Source organism: Pristis pectinata, chromosome 1 (assembly GCF_009764475.1).
Source record: "Pristis pectinata isolate sPriPec2 chromosome 1, sPriPec2.1.pri, whole genome shotgun sequence".
Lineage (NCBI taxonomy): Eukaryota > Metazoa > Chordata > Chondrichthyes > Rhinopristiformes > Pristidae > Pristis > Pristis pectinata.
The window spans coordinates 86,588,131-86,610,327 of record NC_067405.1 but is presented as its reverse complement, the minus strand read 5'-3'; the positions used below and the strand labels follow the sequence as shown (position 1 = coordinate 86,610,327).

Below are 22,197 nucleotides of genomic sequence, written 5' to 3'. Positions count from 1 at the left end.
GAGCAATACTTCTATAATGTCCACAGATTTCCTGTTACTTCTACAGTTCAGCTGAGAGCTGACAGTCACTTGTTCTGCTCTGCTGAAGTTAGCCGTGTCTACTGTGGAAAGACTGCCCTTTGCCATGGGTACTAGGGGAGCAAGAGATTAGAGAAAGGATACAACATCTTTGAGCTAAACATGAGAATGGTACAAGTCTGATGTTAGACTATTGTTTATTGTCTACAGCTCCACCTTCATTACTATAATTCCAAGCAAACTTGTCACCAAGCTCCAAGACCTGGCACTCAACACCTCCATTTGCAATTGGATCCTTGACTTCCTGACGAACAGACCACAATCAGTAAGGATAGGTAGCAACACCTCTGCCATGATTATTCTCAACACTGCTGCCCCACAAGGCTGCATCCTTAGCCCCAGACTCTATTCCCTATATACTCACGGCTGCGTGGCCAGATTCTGCTCTCCATCTACAAGTTTGCAGATGATACCACCGTAGTGGTCATATCTCAAATAATGATGAGTCAGAGTACAGGAAGGAGACAGAGAGCCTAGTGACATGGTGTCATGATAACAGCCTTTTCCTCAATGTCAGTAAAACAGAAGAGCTGGTCATTGACTTCAGGAAGGGGGGTGGTGTACATGCTCCTGCCTACATCAACAGTGATGAGGTTGAGAGCTTCAAGTTCCCAGGAGTGAACATCACCAATAGCCTGTCCTGGTTTGACCACGTAGACACCACGGCCAAGAAAGCTCATCAGTGCCTCTACTTCCTCAGGAGGTTAAAGAAATGTGGCATGTCCCTGTCAACCCTCACCAATTTTTATCAATGTGCCATAGAAAGAATCCTATCTGGATGCATCACAGCTCGGTATGGCAACTGCACTGCTCTTGACAGCAAGAAACTTTTTTTTCTTTTTCAATCTTTTTATTAGTTTCCAAATTAATACAGATTAAAATATAACATCAATGATTGTACATGTAATACAAAGAGATCAAGAGAGCAAATCATGAGATAGATAATCATAAAAAGTAATAAAATATAAAAAAAATATTTAGATCTCACGATCTCTTAGTAGATGAATATAATATAAAAGAAAAGAAAAAAATATTTATTGTATATGTAAAAAAAAATCCCCAAATCAATAAAAAAAATTGTAAATAATATAACAAACTAAACTATAAAGAAAATTTTAAAAAAAGAAATTAAAAAAAGAAAGAAAAAACTGGACTGAAATTTCTCAATAAAAACAGAGCAATATTATGTCATCAACTCCGTTCCTTTAAATTGAAAAGTTATTGAAAAGGGATCTATATCATATGAAACTATTGAATAAGTGGACTCCAAGTGTCTTCAAATTTAAGCGAAGGATCAACAGTACCACTCCTAATTTTTTCCAAGTTTAGACATGAACATTGAAAAGTAGTAGGGGGTATTGTATCCTTCTATTTAAGCAAAATGGATCATTTGGCCATTAAGGTGACAAAGGCAATCATACGGTAAGCAGGAGCAGATAAATGGCGAGACTCTATTGTTGGTAGTCCAAAAATTGCAGTGATAGGGTGAGGTTGTAAATCAATATCCAATACAGTTGAGATAATGTTAAAAATGTCTTTCCAATATTTTTCCAAAAGAGGACAGGACCAAAACATGTGTCACAGAAGCCACATTTGATTTACATCTGTCACATATAGGATTAAAATGGTGATAAAAACGGGCTAGCTTATCCTTTGACATATGGGTCCTATACACCACCTTAAGCTGTATCAAAGAGTGTCTGGCACACATTGAAGATGTATTAACTAATTGAAGAATTTTCTTCCATGTCTCTGGAGGTGAAGGTGTATGGAGTTCACTTTCCCATTCATTCTTAATTTTGTCCAGTGATTCTGGATGTATTTTCATAATTAAATCATAGATTATTGCTATCAAGCCCTTCTGATAAGGATTAAGACCTAAAATTTTTTCCATAATTTCAGTTTTATATGGTCAGAAAAGAGGGTATAGTAGCTTTTAAAAAATTTCTAATCTGCAAATATCGAAAAAAGCAAGAAACTGTAGAGAGTTGTGGACACAGCTCAGCACATCATGGAAACCAGCCTCCCCTCCATGGACTCTTGTCTGTACTTCTCGCTGCCTTGGTAAAGCAGCCAGCATAATGAAAGGCCCCACTCACCCCGGACATTCTCTCTTCTCCCCTCTCCCATCAAGCATACAAAAGCCTGAAAGAACGACCACCAGGCTCAAGGACAGCTTCTATCCCCGTGTTATAAGGCTATTGAATTGTTCCCTAGTACGACAAGATGGACTCTTGACCTCACAATCTACCTCGTTATGGCCTTGCACCATATTGTCTACCTGTACTGCACTTTCTCTGTAGCTGTGACACTTTATTCTGCATTCTGTTATTGTTTTACCTTGTCCTACCTCAATGCACTGTGTAATGAATTGATCTGTATGAATGGTATGCAAGACAAGTTTTTCACTGTACCTTGGTACATGTGACAATAATAAACCAATTCCAATTCCTGAGACCATCATTCAGCAGAAAGCAAGCCCAACAACCACTTGTGCTAGGCCCTCAAGGTTCCAAGAATGTCATGGGCTTACTTATTACAAAGGCTGTGTGCAAGTTATTGTTCTTCCCAGCAGTCTTGGAGTCTTTGATATTGAGCAATTGAAATGAATGCAGCTGGTGTGTGTGATATATGATCTTGGAATGGCATTTTATTTCAGCTAATTGTATTCTCACCCAAATGTGAAGTGTACGCCTCAGGCTTTGTCTCCCATTTGTTCCTGCTGCACTGAGGGTGCACACAAGGAAGGTCTCTCTCCCGCCCTTATGATTAGATCTTCTCGTGTCAGAGGGATCCACAGCATATGGTCAAGAGAAATTGAACACAACAAATGCTTTCTGATCAACATGGGTCACTGCACTCATTCAACACAGCCAACTTGCTCCTCAACATCATAGAGTTTGAGTAACCGCCCTGTTTCAAATTGAACCTCCTTGTGTTTCTCCCTGCAGGGCATCTAAGGAAAAATACAGGGTGTTTCCCTGTATAGCCAGTTCAGCTTTAGATAATGTGGTGTATGGATTGTGGGAAAGCCCTTTGTGAAAGTCTTCCTGCCTCCCTCTCATCAACCAGTTTATGTCAGTGCAACAAGATGGAATTGTGTACTCGTATCTTGATTCAGATAGGGAGAATTCAATTAAAGGCATTTTCCATTGCCTCTACTGTTGATGCTACAGGATACCAACCTGGCAATACTATTTTGTTTGACTGTTTTACCGGCAGTTCCTTTGGGCAAGAAAGCTAATATGGATATGCCTCCCAAGTAAGAGAAGTAAAAGGGAGATTGAGTTTCTATGCCCAAAATTTCAGCCATTTACTACTGGGTAGGCCAAATGATAGTGATCTAATGATGAAAAGATACAAAATTGGAAATCTGAAAGAAAAAAAATCAGGAAAATTAAATGAAGAGAAGGCCAGTTTGTATCAAGAAGGTATCATTGAAACTTGGAACTCGATATGTTTATCTCCCAGTATGGCACTGTCTACGTGGAGTTTGCACGTTCTCCCTGTGACTGCGTGAGTTTCCCCCCACATCCCAAAGACTTGCAGGCTGATACATTAATTGGTATTGGTTTATTATTGTCACTTGTACCGAGGTACAGTGAAAAACTTACCTTGCATACCGATTGTACAGGTCAATTCATTACACAGTGCAGTTACGTTGAGGTAGTACAGAGTGCATTGAGGTAGTACAGGTAAAAACAATAACAGTACAGAGTAAAGTGCCACAGCTACAGAGAAAGTGCAGTGCAATGAGGCACAAGGTCACAACCAGGTAGATCGTGAGGTCAGAGTCCATCTCATCGTATAACGGAACCATTCAATATTCTTATCACAGTGGGGTAGAAGCTGTCCTTAAGCCTGGTGGTATGTGCCTTCAGGCTCCTGTATCTTCTACCTAATGGAAGAGGAGAGAAGGGAGAATGACCCAGGTGGGTGGGGTCTTTGATTATGCTGGCTGCTTCGCCAAGGCAGCGAGAGGTAAAGACAGAGTCCAAGGAGGAGAGGCTGGTTTCCGTGACGCGCTGGGATGTCCCCACAACTCTCTGCAGTTTTTTGTGGTCCTGGGCAGAGCAGTTGCCGTACCAAGCCATGATGCATCCAGATAGGATGCTTTCTGTGGTGCATCGGTAAAAGTTGGTGAGTGTCAAAGGGGACATATTGAATTTCTTTAGCCTCCTGAAGGAGTTGAGGCGCTGGTGAGCTTTCTTGGCTGTGACATCTACGTGATTTGACCAGGACAGGCTATTGGTAATGTTCGCTCCCAGGAACTTGAAGCTCTCAACCTCAGCACCGTTGATGTAGAAAGGTGCATGTACACTGCCCCCTTTCCTGAAGTCAATGAGCAGCTCTTTTGTTCTGCTGACATTGAGGGAAAGGTTGTTGTCATGACACCATGCCACTAAGCTCTCTATCTCCTTCCTGTACTCCGACTCATCGCTGTTTGAGATATGGCTACAACGGTGGTATCATCTGCAAACTTGTAGATGGAGTTAGAACAGAATCTGCCAAATAGTCATGAGTATATAGGGAGTAGAGTAGAGGGCTGAGGACGCAGCCTTGTGGGGCACCAGTGTTGAGAATAATCGTGCCGGAGGTATTGCTGCCTATCCTCACTGATTGCAGTCTGTTGGTCAGAAAGTCAAGGATCCAGTTACAGAGGGAGGTTTTGAGTGCCAGGTCTTGGAGTTTGGTGACAAGTTTGCTTGGTATTATAGTATTGAAGGCAGAGCAGTAGTCAATAAACAATAGTCTAACGTAGGTGTCCTTACTGTCCAGATGTTCAAGAGAGTGTAGGGCCAGGGAGATGGCGTCTGCTATAGACCTGTTTCAGTGATTGGCGAATTGGATATTGTAAGTTGCCCTTTGTATGTAGATAGATTCTGGTCAGGGGGGAGTTTGATGGGAATATGAGGAGAATAGAATGGGATCAGTATAGGATTAGCATAAACGGTGCTTGATGGTCGGTCTGGACTCAGTGGGCTGGAGTGTCTGCTTCTGTGCTGTGTGACTCTACAATTATAGTTTTTAAGGCTGTTAGTTGTTGACATAAGCAAGCAATTGCCAGAGTAGATCAGATTCTTTGCAAGGATCAAATTATGTTCATCCATCAATGAACCTCATAAACATTGACTTTTCCAGTATGACCAATATTATTACCTCCAAATGCAGCTCTACCTCCAGAAGCTGTGGCACTGTTTGCAAATGTAAGGGTTTCAAATGTCTTTTATGTAAAATAATGAATACCAGGGAATGAATTCCAGAGTAAAATCCCACTGCTAATTAAATGGGTTGTATGTATCATAAAAATTTGTCAGCCCTGTACTGGATGATCTGAAATCTGATCTACAAGGTTAATGATTACACTGCCCACCAGTGCAAATGTTCACAATTACATGAAGTTAATGCTGAATGTGAGACTGGAACAGATAGGTTGAAGCAATATAAACTTTCCATTTTTGGGGCTTGCAGTATCTATGGATGACTGGAAACTTGCTGGGCTGGAAAGCGATGAAGAAAATGAAGAACTGCTGACCCAGCGAATTCTGAAACAGGTCTGGTTTGAAGTGATTTTTATCTAGTCTTTCTTTGGCACAAAGTAGGCATACATTTTTCTATAAATGCAGGGTAATGAGACGGGATGACCATGGAATGCAAAGTTTTTTTGCTCCACTGTTTTAATTTTTTTTAATCTGTATCATTGATGACCTCAACCCCCTCAATCCCCATTACCTCCAGGGAAGTGAGATTCAACAGGGACTAACATCCTGATATATACCATCAGAAGCTATTTATTTCTGAAAAAATCTTCCTATGTAAACACTCTGAAAATATCATAAAGGATACTAAAGGCCCTGAGAAAGAAAATCAATCCTTGTTTTGTGTTGACTGATGAGATGTTAGCATTTGGACTTGATTAAGAACCATTAACAGGCCAATTTGTAACATATAGTAATTTCAGAGTCTTGGCTCTTGTAATGTTCACCCTGACTTGCAAGGGTTCAAACCCTATTCCAACATAAGAACACATAATCTAAACCAGAAATGAGAGAGCATGTGGTGTCTTTTAGATGAGTTATTAAACCAGAGCACAGGACATGTAAACATCCATGCCACAATGCAAAGAAGAGCAGAGAAGTTCTTCTGGAGTCCATGGTTAACATTTGTCCCTGGTTAATACCAAAAAGAAGCAGACCCTCTGGTCATTTACCTTATTTACTGTTCAGGGGATTTTGCTGTTTACAAGTTGAATGCAATGTTCTTTAAGTTACCATGATGATTATGTTCCAACAGTATTTTGTTTGTGAAGTGCTTTCAAATGTCTTAAGGTGGTATGTAGATTAAGTTTTGCTTTGTTAAACTATGTTGTGGAGAAATGTACAGATACCAGTGCAAATTAAAAAAAATTTGCACTGGTATCTTTACATTTCTAATCCCTTGGAAGCCTGTATCCCACCTCCAACCTCCCTGAAACCTCTCGCCTTTCGTGCAGCATTGATTTGGATTGAATTAACATCAAATTGACATTGTTGTTGCTCAGTCTCTGTTTGAAACTTTTGAACAACAAAATCATAAGCAGTTCAGATATGTAATAAGCACTATTAGAATAGAAACATTAATTTAAATGCTAGTAGGCTGTCAGCTGCTGGTAAAATATTTTCCTATGCATCTGACTTCATTATCTATGCCTTTAGGTAAATGAAGAAATTGCCATAGATCAAACGAGTGGCTACAACATCCCTATACAACAACCTAAACCAGTGCAGCCAATTCCTTTTGGGAGAAAGGTACTGTCTACAGTTGGAAGTCAAACTAAACATCTGCTGTGGAGAATAAGCATGTGGGTGCTGCCAGGTTTCACAATGTTCATCTGGCACAAGCTCTAATTAGTTATGACAACTGCATTTGATTCCTTAGCTGCCATTATTGATCTTTCCTGGCAATTCATTCTAAACTCTTTTGTCATTTTGGGTAGAGAAAAAGTTAGTCCAACATCCCTCTTATTCCTTAAATGAGAGCCTTGACTCAGTAAGAGTACACTTATTTATGTCAGAAGGTTGTAAGTTTAAGATAAGATATCGTTATTAGTCACATGTACATCGAAACACACAGTGAAGTACATCTTTTTGCGTAGTGTTCTGGGGGCAGCCCGCAAGTGTCGCCATGCTTCCGGTGCCAACATAGCATGCCCACAGCTGCTAACCCGTACGTCTTTGGAATGTGGGAGGAAACCGGAGCACCTGGAGGAAACTCACACAGACACGGGGAGAATGTACAAACTCCTTACAGACAGCGGTCGGAATTGAACCTGGGTCGCTGGCACTGTAAAGCGTCACGCTAACCGCTACACTACCGTGTCTGCCCATCAAGGCATGTTGGTTAAGAGGTAGACTGTCAGAAAAGGCTTCTGTCTCTACCTTTCTGCTCTCCCTCTTGAAAATGCTCCTTAGAACCCGCCTCTCAGCTCTTGATTATCTATCCTTAGGGGTAAAGATTCAGTGTAAAATTTTATAAACTGCATTTATCAAATTGCTGACTAAAAGCAAATTTCTAATTGTATCTCCAGCAACTGCATATTTCTCCTACTCCAGCTGCTGCTGAGACATCAGACAGTGATGATGAGCTGCCTTGGTGTTCCATCTGCAATAACGATGCTGTCCTCCGTTGCCATGGCTGTGATGGAGACCTCTACTGTCACAGATGTTTTAGGTAAGCACAGCTGATAAGTGGGTGGTTTGAGGTCCAGCTGCTGAAAGCAGGTCAAAGGAATAAATAAATTGCTGCACTTAGTCACACATCTACTATCTTTGAACTCCAAAATGATAACTTTCACTCAAGCATTTTGTAACTGGTAATGCATTCTGTTGCAGTAACTGGTTTATGCCTTGACAAATTTTTAAGTATTTTCAAAGGTCATAATGATCTTAAACGTTCCCACAGATGTACATGTCCATTAGTTTATGTATCAATCAATTTTCATAATGTCTGCATGGTACTTTACACCAATGTGTGTGTTGATATTATTGAGTCGTGGAGCCATATAGCATGGAAACAGGCCCCTTGGCCCATCAAGTCCATGCTGACCATCAATCACTATTAACACTAATGCGACATTAATCCCATTTTTTATTCTTTCCACATTCTCATCAACTCCCCCAGATTTCATCACTCACCAGGGGGAATTTACAGAGGCCAATTAATATTATTGGTCATATTCCAATGGAATTAATAAAATAAAATAACTGATCGTTGAAGGCTGCCTAGCTGAAAATGTAGTATGACAACCAGCTCTGTTTCAGAGAAGAAAATGTGCTGTGACCTGCTCTTTGATTTTTCTAAGAAAATGACATCCCAAGTGATTGCTGGAAAATTCAGTAATGAAACTTGCGTGATTTTTCAGAAAGCATTGGATGAAAGGCTTATTATAGAAGCTTAGAGCAAAATTAGCCAAAAATTTAGAAGTTGATATAGAATGAAAAGAAATAGAACTTATTCTTAGTGGAGTAGTTTTTGGCTGGAGTGATTGGCTTAATGAGTATCCAGCCATCATGCAATTTCTAGTCAATTTAAAATGAGCTAGGTTTAGATTGCAATGCACTTTATTCACAGATGAGGCTTAATTACGGAGCTGTCAGGTCTGATGAAGCAACTATGGAATAACGGTCATGTTTTAAGTTGGTAGGACAACCAAAGGTGAAACTGAGCCAATAACATTAATTACCATGTGTGAGAGGTAAATTTGGGAACCGGTCAGTGAATCTGAGAGGCAAAGGAAAACCAGGGATGGGGGGGGAAACAACATTATGGGGTGGCACAGTGGTGCATTTAGTAGGGCTGCTGCCTCAAAGTGCTAGAGACCTGGTCTCAATCTCGACCTCAGGTGCTCTGTGTGTGGAGTTGGCACGTTCTCCCTGTGACTGCATGGGTTTTCACCAGGTGCTCCAGTTTCCTCCCACATCCCAAAGATGTGCAGGTTTGTAAGGTTAATTGACTGCTGTAAACTGTCCCTAGTGTGTTAGTGAGTGGTAGAACCTGGGGAGAATTGATGAGAATGTGGGGAGAATAAAATCACAACGGGATTAATGTAGAATTAGTGTAATGGGTGGTTGATGGTCAGCATGGTCTCGGAGACTGAAGTGCTTGTTTCCATGCTGTATCTCTCTATCATTCAACGACTATGTCCAACGGAATGCTGAGCTATATTGGCAGTGCAGTCAAGATAATCACCCCAAAGTTGTATATCATAGAGATGTACAGCATGGAAACAGACCATTCGGCCCACCATGTCCATGGAGACCAGTGGGGACCCATCCATATTAATCCCATCTTCCAGCAGTTGACCCATAGCCCTCTATACCCAGGCAATTTAGGTACTCACGATGCAGGGTTCTGACCCGAAATATCGACAATTCCTTTCCTCCCACAGATGCTGCATGACGTGCTGAGTTTCTCCAGCAGATTGTTTGTTACCAATGAAAAGTATTCAGTTAGGACCTCGCCTTAGTTCACACCTTCGGTGCCTTAGTTCACACCTTCAATAATGTAATGCACATCTTCAGTACTATGTTCAGTCTGGTCACCAAGCCACGTGTTGTGAATGCTGCAACCTGGTATTTTTTGTCTTTAGTCTTTAAAACACAGCTGATGTGCTTTGAGAGTTTAATAACCAGGCAAACCAGAAATTGTAAGTGACTAATGTTGCCAAGTTTGTTGTTTCAGCTGCCTTGATGAGAGGCTCAAGAGAGGGTAGCAATATTTAAGTTTTCTAATAAATGCAAATATCCCATTTTCTTTCAAGTCTGCCTGACAGACAGCTTGTTTCTGAGCCATTCACCACCAAGGGCCATCAAAAACTAACCATCAATGCCGATTTTTTCCTGAGATACTATAACAAAGACAGACAGCTTGGAAAATCTGGAAATTCCTGCAAGAGAAAAATTGTTTGGTGATTGGTCCCTGCCTTTCCAAGTGAAAAAGTGCTTTTGCCTGGAGAGATCATCGACCTGAAACATTAACTGGTTCTCTCTCCACAGACACCGCCTATCCTGTTGAGTGTCTTCAGCAGTTTCTGTTTTTATTTCAGATTACCAGCAATTACATTTTTTAAAATTTTTAATTAATATTGCCTATAAATTGGATTGCACTGTAAAAGCATTAAATATTATTGTATTTACTGTTGGTGCCAAATCTTAAAAGATCACAAAGATCATGAAAAGCAAGTGTACACAAGCATTAAGATGATTCACGGTCAGAGTGAAGACCTAAAACACAGTCTGCCTGGTACACAACAGGGTTCCATTGCTGCCACTCCTGTGCAGCAATCACAGAAGTGTGTCAGCCCTTAAATGCACACTCCTTATGATCCCCAGACAATCCCCAGGCAGGGGAGAGGGAAAGAATGCCCAGGTTCACAGTGAGAGACACAAGTCCTGGTGAATGATATACATGCCAAGAGCATCCCATGCAACAAGAGGGCTAGGAGATCTGTCAGGGTCAGCACAAATGGAGATTGGCAGGAGAGGGGGCTGGCATTGTCTCCTCCAAAAATGAGAGTCTCTGAATAATGGAACAATGTTGCAAAAATTTCATGATCTCACGCAATATCTCAAGGCAAGCAGCACATCACTAAATCTACAGTCCTGTAATGCATACATTCTAATCCAGCTTGCGTACGTGTGTGAGCACACGGATGTACACACGGACACACACTGCATCCCACAAGCAAACTGTTTCTCCATTGTACATCTCATCCTCTCCTACACCATCCCCATCCCACCATTGACCTCCCAACCTATCCATTGAGCACACAGTGGTTAAAGTAGGGAAATGCAATGTCCTTCGTCTCTTTTTAGGCTAAAATAGCACGGAATAGAAGAGAGGCCAGCTACGTGGGAAGGGTGCCCTCAGGTGCAACAGTCGACTTCTTGATGGGCAAAGGGGGTGCAGAGGCACAAACAACCTCTTAAACAGAGGCTAAGAGAAATCATCAATCATTGACAACTGAAGCTGTCAATGCCAGATCTACTCATTGACAGCATCAATTGTGACTACTACATTCCATTGGAACTGATCTACACTATACACGACCATGTGTTCTGCTGGATCACTAAAAACTTGTTTCGGCACAGCTTATAGGTGCAACTCCCTTCAATTTTACGTGATAGGAGGAGATGTATGAGGGAGGACTGGAAGGAGAGGAAGAAGTGTTGATGATGATGCTAATGGCCAACGTGCGTCACTGTGCCTGACATCCTGCAGCACCACCACAAAGACTGGCTCAGAGAAGGATGAGCAAAATAGGTTCAGAGGGGCATACACCAGGCCCCAGTGAGTTGCAGTCTGGTACTGTGTGTAGGGAGTCTGGAGTAGAGTAGACAAAAGAGTGGCTGAAACTCCTGAAGGTGGTCACATAATTCTGAGTGATAGACTTTGAAGACCCAAACCAGTGTATATAATGGTATTAAAAAGGTCTGGGTAGGGTGTCTTTGAAGACTGTCTGGAAATATGTCTTTGCCTGCTGTTCCCAGGTCACTAATACTTCCTGTGGCGTTCAGTGTTGGAGTGTTGCCAGTGGTGTCGCTACTTTGGCATTCCCATTTAAGGACTAGTAAGGAGAAAATGCTGGGAAAACATTCCCTGTTAATTGTGATGTCTGAGCAATCAGGTCTGAGGTTGCCCGGTTAAGTTTCCAAATGTCAGCATAGTCTCTATTTAAAAAGGGAGAACAGCAAGAACAAGAATACTGTGCTCCTGGTTTCACCAGGAGTGTTTTGTGATAGTTGTGTGGAATTTTGAGCTTCAATTTATGTCAGTTCACAAGGAAACATGTAAGTTGCCTCTTGTGATGACATTGGATGCGTGCCTGATGTTGGGAAAATATCAGGCGCACTAACACCAATCACCAGTCGTGCAAATTGAAGTCTGACGACCCTTTTGTTGCGATTTCACCCAAAAATGACCCTTAACGTGAGGACTATTTTGGATCATGTAGTGTTTAAAAGAACAATGTTACTTGATCTAGGTACTTAAAAACCTCTTTGAATAATTAAATTTGCTGATGCAATTGTGAATTTTTATTGTTTTATCTATTTCAAGGGAGTTTAAGCAGATATACTTCTGTAGATATAGAGCTGTTACTGGTTCGTAATTTAATATATTTAATACATTGTCTAAGTGATAGTCTAAGTTGTTCATTGCTTCAAAGCAATTACTAACAACACTTTGTTTTACCATAGGCTTATCTGGATCTTAAGTATATTAAAAGAAGCATCCCAAAAAAAGACCATGCAAAATTATAATAGAAAGCTGGAATTTAATAGCAGAAGGTGTAGTTATTGAGATCAAAATATCATGGTGAAGCTGTGAACAACAATAGATAGTTCTCAGTTGAAGGACACTATGTGGTTTGTGCTTCATTCTTCAAGAGTGATGTTTAGACATTAGGGAGGGTGCAAATGCAAATTTGTAAGGAAGCTGATTGCTACAAAGAAATGCAATAGTTTTTAAGATATCTTTATTAGTCACATGTACATCGAAACACAGTGAAATACATCTTTTGCGTAGAGTGTTCTGGGGGCAGCCCGCAAGTGTCGCCACGCTTCCGGCGCCAACATAGCATGCCCACAACTTCCTAACCCATACGTCTTTGGAATGTGGGAGGAAACCGGAGCACCCGGAGGAAACCCACGCAGACATGGGGAGAACGTACAGACTTCTTACAGACAGCGGCCGGAATTGAACTCGGGTCGCTGGCGTTGTAATAGCATTGTGCTAACTGCTACACTACCATATAGACCCAGTGATGATGAAGGAACAGTGTTAACTATCTGAGTTGGCATGTTTTCATTTGAACAAAGATGGTACAGGTAACTTAGTAGAAGGAATTCAAATTATCAAGAGACGAGACAGAATGGATCAAAACAAACTGGTTTCATTCATTGAAAGGTATAGAATAAATTGGCAAAGAATTTAGATTAACAGATTTAGGGTAGAAAGAAGAAAATCCTTGTCCATAGCATTATACGGTTGCAGCAAGTATTAGGAGAGTTAGTGATTGAAACAGAGGTGATGCTATCATCTTAAAATAGATTAGGTAGATGACGAAGAGGGGGAATAAAATGATATGGGATCAGCACTACTGGTCATATGGAGGATGAACCAGTGTAGGCTGGTTTGGCTGAATAGACTGGTTTCATGTTATAATTTTCATTCCATTCTTTGCAACTTTACTTGTACTTTAACTGCTGTACTGGAATTTAAGTGCTGCACTCCACAACTTTTGAAAGATAACTGGAGTGTGCGTGTTTAAGTAGTTAAATGGTGCAGAGTCCATTAATGCTCAACTGGAATGCCTGAAGTATGTTAATATAAGGCACCCTGTCGTCTTAAGCAATTTGTTTTCACACCTTTGTAGATCTTGCCTTTGTTTAACAGAAAAGAGAAATATCTAAATAATTCTCCCCTTAATTTACCTTCATAGGGAAGGACATGACAAATTCGAGCGGAAGGAACATAGAACGTCCAAGTATAGTCAACCAAACAAGAAGAAATAAGAAGGGGTCCATACCCGGAGGTCTGCCACAATCTGACACACAGGAAAATGGTCATGATATCAGCAATTGCACAGATCCCTTATCCAATTAACAAAGTGTTATGGGAGAAGCTATAATGGCTCTCATTGCAGCAAGAGTCTTTCTGTTATTACAAGGCTCTGCAGTGCTGTAACAGTGGCCCCTGTGCGTTTTGAAGGGTAGTCATTTCATTACCTGCTGCAGGGAGCACCTGGTATAAAAGCTTTGCATATTAAGTGATTAGACAAGGCTGCACCTTAAGACACTAAAAGTTAACTTTGACTTGTCTAACACAAGTAAAAGGACTATAAGATTGGACATAAATTTAGTATTTCCTGCAATCTATTATTTAATTGGGTGATTATTTTGAATTATAATTTATTTCACTTGTATAATCTACTGAAACAGATTATAATGTATTTCTGGACAAATCCAAACAGTATCCTGATATTTTATTAATGGAAGTAATTGGGATGCTTTTTTCTTAAACCATTATCCTTTTCTTAAATCGTCATAGGGATCTCTATGTGTCCATTTATTCTCAACTTCTACCAGCATCAACTTATCACCAACTATCAGTAGTTAAGCAAGAGGGTGCCTAGGTGACCCTGTCTTCATACCTAGGGATGTGTCTGGATTCCACATGATGTGTCCTTCCCACAGCGATAGCAGCCAAGTGCGGAACTCAGCAGAGTGATCACCCCAGTATTGATCCCATCACCTGGATGAACTGCTGTCACCTACTGAAACCTTCTCGTTGAATATTGTGTGAACCTAGCGATGTTCTTTGATTGCTGATGCTCTGGTTCCAAACACATGACATGTTTTATCATGACTCATGGCAGATGGCAGACTTGAGTAAAGAGGTTCCCAGTAAACCACATATTTTAAAAAAAAAGCCCTAACCACTATTCCAAAACACTTCTATAATGAATGCAGCTCATATATTAAATATTGAACAATACTGGAACATTGTTTCTCTCTTAACATATGCTGTATTCAGTTTGGTTCCTTTGCTAAACACAATTTAGTCTTGAAATCTTGCTCTGTGTTTTCACTATTCATTTTAAGAGACATGGGTGTCATTGGCAAGATCAGTATTTATTGCCCATTCCTTATTGCTGAGAAGGTGATGGTGAGTAACCTGGAAATGCAAAAGTCCTTCTGGTGAAGGTGCTTTCACGGTGCTGAGGGGGTTCCAGGATTTAGATCTAGCGATGATGGAGGAACAGTGATACACTTCCATGCTGGGATGACGTGTGATTTGGAGGGGAACCTGCAGTGGTGGCGTTCTCATGCATCTTGTCCTCTTTGGTGGAGGGGTCATGGGTTTGGGAAGTTCAAATGGAATTGCCAAGGCAGGTTCATGCAATACCTTTTGTAGCTGCTACACCCTTGCACAGTGGTGACAGGATACAAGTGAAATGAGCTATTAGTCCTCAATGTTATCAAACATCTTGAAAGTTGTTGGAACAGCATCTATCCAGATGAATTGAGAGTATTCTGTCACAATCCTGACTTATGCCTTATAGTTATTGGAAAGGCTTTGACCTGCTTCTGTAGCCACAGTGTTTATGTAATTAGTCCAAATGAGTCTCTGGTCAATGATGTTGCTGGGATATTGACGTAGGCTGGGTAATGGTAATGCCATTAAATGTGAAGGTTTAAGGGGCTAGCCTCACTAACTAGAGATCCTTGGGACTCTCTTATGCACAAAACTGGTGTGCTGCATTCAGTATCCTTGAAATCCACCACCCTTCTCCATGGTTCTGTAGACCATTTGGTTCCATGGTTGGATATGCTAGAGTTATGCTGTTGGATAAGAGTATGGGCTTGTGTTTGCTCACCCAATGAGTTATTTGATTAAGTTCTGTACAACCTACATTCCAAGAGCAAGTGGCTCCTCCACACTAATAGAGGGTATAGATCAGAGGCATAGTCACTACAAGTATCTCAGATGCATCATCTAGCAAGCTGTTGAGGATTGCAACAGCAGAGTTGCAGAAACAGCTCAACCGAACCATCTTGTTGGTCTCGTCAAAAACATGCATTTATGAGGGATTTTATTTAGGTATGCGGCAGTTGTTTTGATTAAAAGCAGTTGAGGGCATTGAACAGAAAAATATCAATTTTATTAGTGGGGAGAAAAAAGATGACTCAGGACTACATTCACTATGGCCCAAAACAAGCAGATGCAAGAAGTTAATGGTCCAGCGGAGATGAGTGTAGAATGCTTTATTTCAGGCACTGAATGCTTCGATATGTATTTGAAATACACAGTAGATAGTTAACCTCTGTTGTTAAGGCATTATTCAGACTCCAGACTTTCACTTGTTCCTGCCAATTACTACATATGGTAGTGGTAAAGACATCTGTGTTTATTTTTGATTTTGAAATTTAGAACACTTACCAGATATCATGCAAGTTCTAGTGCAGCCAAAGACTGAGTAGTTAAAGGTGTTGCTTAATCTGTTACTGAACCAAATATACCATGAAGGCCCAGTTTTTTCAAAGTTACCTTATTTTAACTGGGCCAGCAATAGGAGAGGACATTTAGTTTTGGATAAGGGAAGAACATTACACTTTATCGATACTTATTGACTGTTGAAAATAAGGTGATTGTGCTGAATTATAAATTAAGATATTTCATCATGTACAAATCACTGTAATGGGCAACTTAATGCATTGTGAGAGAGTATATGTGAACAATATACTAGTATTAATGAAAGTGAGTCACAAGTGTATTTCTCAGAAGCCATGTTCCTCAATCTTGACCTTGGTGTTGCCCATCTGTTCTCAGCTTCTGCTAAAAACCAATAGCAACTATTGATACATAGGAGGAAGTTGACCCTGCCCCTCAATTTTCATTTTTGCCTTGCTTGTGGGGACATATCTGGTTTCTGCTTAATGGTACCCCACAGTGAGAAAAGTCAACAATTCACTATGCTGGCACATACTTCAATAACATACCAACTCTCGTCAGATTGGCCGCAGGTTTGAAATTCACAAGGACGGTTTGTCATATGAAACCCTAACCTCGGCGCAAACTAAAGCTTCCACCTAAATTATAGGCTTTTACCTGAGATCCTGGTGCTCTGTGGTATTCTCTTTGTGATTACCTGGAATTTACATCATATAAATGGGCAGATTGGTCCAATAGAGTGCCCCATCATTTCGGCTTTGCACAAGCCTGCCACCATGTTTCACCCATTCCAGTCAACATAGTCCCATTTCTATCTCGTGCTTATTGCTAAATGCAATCCTGCTCCACCATCTCCATGTGGTAGCTTTATAATCACTGAGTATTTCTCCCAGGTTTTTCATTGAACTTGAGATTTTGCAACAGTCCTCCAGCTCTATAAATATTTTCACTGATGAAATTATTTTATTTCCAGTTACCTAAAACTGAGTTTAAATGTGTCTCCTGCATTTGAACTAATCTTCTCTCCAGATTACTAGTCTAGAACTTAACTATTACATTATCATGAACCAGATGATCTGCTCAAGTATAAAATTTAAGCCTAATCCAGCCATGGTTAACCCAAACCAGACCCGAGCCAGAGGCATAATAATTTTTCCCCCCACATATCAACCTGACCCAACCATTGCTAACATGCTATTGTCCAAAGAATCCCATCTGCAAGCACACAGGATACACCAACTCTACCTAGCCTTGCAGTTGTGGAAGAAAACGTGTTAAAATGTGCCTACAGTGCTTCAAAGCTCTAAAGCACTGTACTAGCCTGGTTCAATCCAACCTGAGACTGCCATGTCTTACAAACATGACCCATTCCAACCCCAATGTATATAGTCAAGTTGCATTGGGCCAGAATCTGTCTTCACCATGAATGCCTAATGAAGGGCAAATCAAGAACTATAAAGCAATAATGTTCTTTCTAATCAGTTCATGGAATCATATGGTCGTTTGGCCAATGCCAACTAGTGGGCACTCATCCATATTAATACCACCTTCCAGCCCATTATCCTGCCGTGCCAAAGCAATTCAATGCTCAGCTAAACACTCAATAAATGCTATCAGTGACTCTGCTTCCACCACTCTCTCAGGCAGTGTATTCCAGGTACTCACCACCCTCTGGGTGAAAAAACATCCCCCTCAAATCCCCTGTAAATGTCTTATCCTCACCCTAAATCTTTGCCCTCTAGTTTTATCTATTTCTAATATGGGAAAAATTTGCCTGCAGTTTATGCTATCTATACCCCTCATAATTTTATATACCTCAATTATGTCCCCTCTTAATCTTCTGTGCTCCTGAGAAAACAGACCCAGTCTTTCTTCATAATTGAAATGCTCCACCTTCAGGCAACATCCTGGTGAATCTTCTCAACACCCTCTCCAGCGCTGTCACAGCTCCAATCAAATATTTCTGCACCCACTCTCAGAAGTGACGCCTTTGTTTGATGAATTCTAGTTGAGGCCTGTCTACAAGCCTGCAAATAGTTTCATAATGTAAGCTCAGAACTTAATTGCAACACCATTGGTTTTATATCAGTTTGCAAAATGTGTGAAAGTTACAGCTGCTTTTTTGGGGAAGGAAGAATAGTTTGAAAGTAATATTTTAACCAATTTCCTGTCCTACCCAAATAAATGGTTTTCTGTTTGGGTGATTCAGTTGAAAATTTTACCCAAAACTGCACTAGTTTTCCAAAGTTTTTTGCTGTTTCTGCCTACTGAATTACAGTGAACCAGGACAGTCAGGCTCCAATAAAGGAGGTGATTCTGTAGGAAACAAAAAGCTCAAAAACATTCCTTGATATATTGAAACTTTAAATTAATGTTGCATTTTGATTAATGCAGTAGAAAAGAAATACAAAAAAATTAAGCAGCTTTTAATCTATGTTTATTCCTGGGTAGCTGAATAACTTTAAGTAATAACATACTATGCAGAGCCTTTTGCCAGTTATATTTGCTTTGACCTTTAGATCTTGATAGAATTTGTATTCTGAAACTTAAAACATGCTTGTTGTTATCTGTCCGTACAAAAGAAGGATTTTCAATTTTGGAGCCTCTTGGCAAGATCAGCAAGTGAACAGAATTTGTGGAAAATTACCTCAGTGATTACCTTGATCTGGTTTTGTGGCAACAGTGGTGAGTGGGGCTGACGATGATGCGGTGACTTGATTTTATAGACCAAATTATCATAGTGAAGTGGAGCTTGTGCACCAGCAGAATGGCACTCACTCTACCCATCCCAAATCCAATGGAATGGCAATGATGGTAGGTCAGTTGCAGGGGCTTTAGATGGTTATGGTACGTTAATTCCTTTCTTTCTTTTTCAATCTTTTTATTAATTTTCAAATTAATACAGGTTGATATATAGCATCAATATTTATATATGTAATACAAAGAGATCAGGATAACAATCATAGCATATATAATCATAAAGAACAATAAAATATAAAAAAATCTGTAGATCCAACGATCTCTTAGTAAATTAATATAATATAAAAGAAAGGAAAGAAAAAGATTTATTATATAAATTTTAAAAAAAACCAAATCAATAAAAAAAATTATAACCAATATAAACTAAACAAAAAAAACTTTTTTTAAAAAAGCAAACAACAAAAAAAGAGAAAAAAAACTGGGCTAAAATTTCTCAGTAGAAACAGAGCAATATTATGTCGTCAAGTCCGTTCCTCCAAGTTGGAAAGTTATTGAAAGGGGATCTACATCATGTGAAAATATTGAATAAATGGACTCCAAATATCTTCAAATTTAAGCGAAGGATCAACAGTACCACTCCTAATTTTTTCCAAGTTTAAACATAATATAGTTTGAGAGAACCATTGAAAAGTAGTAGCGGGTATTGGATCCTTCCATTTAAGCAAAATGGATCGTTTGACCATTAATGTAACAAAGGCAATCATACGGTTAGCGGAAGGAGATAAATGGCCAGACTCTATCCTTGGTAATCCAAAAATTGCAGTGATAGGGTGAAGTTGTAAATCAATCTTCAATATGTTTGAAATAATGTTAAAAATGTCTTTCCAATATTTTTCCAAAAGAGGACAGGACCAAAACATATGTGTCAAAGAAGCCACATTCAATTTACATCTATCACATATAGGATTTATATGGTTATGAAAATGAGCTAACTTATCTTTGGACATATGGGTCCTGTGGACTACCTTAAACTGTATCAACGAGTGTCTGGCACACATTGAAGATGTATTAACTACATGAAGAATTTTCTTCCAAGTCTCTATAGGTATAGATGCCTGGGGTTCACTTTCCCATTCATTCTTAATTTTGTCTGATGATTCTAGACGTATTTTCATAATTAAATCATAAATTATTGCTATCAAGCCCTTCTGATAAGGATTGACCTAAAATTTTTTCCGTAGTTTCAATTTTGTACATTAATTCCAACAGTTTAAAAAAAAATCCAGACTTCACCAGTCCTACAAAGGAAAACAATGGGGGGAAAGCCTACTGTCATTGACATCCAACAAATATAAAGGAAGCTTAAAACGTCTCCATGCAAAGCAAATAATAAATAGATTGCAAATACATGTGTACTAGATGATCTGGCTATCAACAGTTCCTTGTCCATTTCATGTAAATGTGTAACTTGATGGATGAATATATAATGAATGAACAGGAACAAACAGATGATTTGCCTTACAAAGCACCTAGTCATCTTCCTGTGATTAAAATCTTGCTGTCGGCATCTTATGGAAAAAGTCATTGAGAAATCAAAATTTTCAGTATTTGAACAGCAATTTGCAAAAGTTTGCATAGTCCATAGAGCAACACTGCTCCAACTACACAAAACGACCCTTGTCAGGAAGCAGTGACTAATTTTAAGTTGTTCCAATTCTGGCATAGCTGCAAATTATTACAAAAATATCTGCAAAATGAAGAGATTCTCATGGTGGGAAAGTACTGAGTGTCGTAATAAAATCAGAAGTGGTATCGGAACAAGGTGAGGCACAAACCCAAGTTATTCAACCGGTTCTGCTTTATCAAGTTAGTGCCTGCTTGTTGAACTGAATCATTCCTTTGAGGAATTAAAACATACATGTCAAAACTTATCCTGATCTCAATAATTCTGGAAGATAAATTGGCAATGTCTTGGAATTTCTTATGGCAACACACCAGGACTTGAATTAACCTATTAACTGCAGAAGCTTGTTTCACAAAAGGCATTCCGCGTCTGCTTTATACAGTTTCAGACTGAACAGCATAATGGCTGTCATGATACTGTATATCAAACATACCTGAACTGCAACAATTAAACAAAGGTGAATCCTGTACATAAAAAAAATGAAGACTTCTGAAGGCTGGAGGGAAAGTCGAAAGTCATCAAAGGTCCCTGGCTGAGAAAGTATGTCGGAGAGGAACAGAGAGCAACTTTCTTATTTCTATGCCTGATGTCCGAGTGGAGAGAGTCATGCGGTCTTTGTTTTTCTGAAGTGGGTTACAAGCTGAAATTGATGGAGATTTATTGACAAAGCACAGCTTCAGAATGGTAAGTTTTATTTAAGGAGGTTGATAAGCATGTAGGGTAATAATGTAGGAATTTTTCTCTTGGGTAAATATTAGGATGTGTGTTCAGGTACAAGAGATGCTATTCCTTTTTATGTTGATCTCCACTTGCATTAAGGCCTATTAGGTAAGAACTTTGTCAAGACCCATCTAATGTTTGGGCTATCTCAGGCTTTTTCCTACCAGTTCTTATAACTAATTCAAAGATTCAATGACTTGATTACCATTATGTGATCAATTATTAGGTATTTTAGCAGCTTTCAGCACTGTAGCCGTTGGAAATTTGAGCACAAGAACAAAGGAATTAGGCAGGAATAGGCCAGTCAACTGCGTAAAACCAGCTCACTGTTTAATCTGTTTGTAACCTCAGCTCTGAATTCCCGTCTCCATTACCTCCTCCTATAACATTTCACACCCTTGTTTATCAAGGAGTTACCTACCTCTACCTTAAAAATATTCAAAGACTCTTCTTTCATGGCCTTTTGAGGAAGACCATTTCAAAGACTCACAACACTCTGAAAATAAAGATTTCATTTCATCTCTCTTTTGAGTAAGTGACCGCTTATCTTTAAACAGTGACCCCCAGTTCTAGATTCTCCTACTACAGGAAATCCTCTCCATTTCCACTCTGTCAAGATCCCTTGGGATCTTATGTGTAAAACAAATTCCCTCTCCTAAACTGCAGTAGATCCAAGCCTAGATTCTATGACCGTTTCTCACAGGACAAACTGCCCATTCTAGGTATGAGTCTAGTAAACCTTCTCTGAACTGCTTCCAATGCATTAACATCCTTTGTTAATTAAGGAGACCAATGCTCCTTTCTAGATGTGATCTCACCTACATAACTGAAGTATAATCTTCCTACTTTTATATTCAATTCCCCTAACTGTTAACTTATCTAATTTCTTGCAGATTCTATGTACTAGCCTTTTGTGAAGCATGTAGTAAGAAGTCCAGGTCCCTGTATCTCATAGCTCTGCAATCTCTCAGCATTTAGATTTTTAAAAAAATTTTCTTCTTCCAAAATGGACAATTTCACAT

General features: G+C 39.7%; 1 protein-coding gene across 1 annotated transcript in view; it reads left to right on the top strand.

The window, feature by feature from the left end:
• Window positions 1-16,567, top strand: part of zfyve19 (zinc finger, FYVE domain containing 19) — a 31,866-nt gene extending 15,299 nt beyond the window's left edge. The window contains exons 7-10 of the mRNA XM_052016505.1: window positions 5,551-5,633; window positions 6,774-6,866; window positions 7,646-7,788; window positions 13,559-16,567. Of these exons, the coding sequence (XP_051872465.1) occupies window positions 5,551-5,633; window positions 6,774-6,866; window positions 7,646-7,788; window positions 13,559-13,631 (392 nt within the window). The 3' untranslated portion in view covers window positions 13,632-16,567. The remainder of the gene's footprint in view (window positions 1-5,550; window positions 5,634-6,773; window positions 6,867-7,645; window positions 7,789-13,558) is intronic.
• Window positions 16,568-22,197: the final 5,630 nt, after the last annotated feature.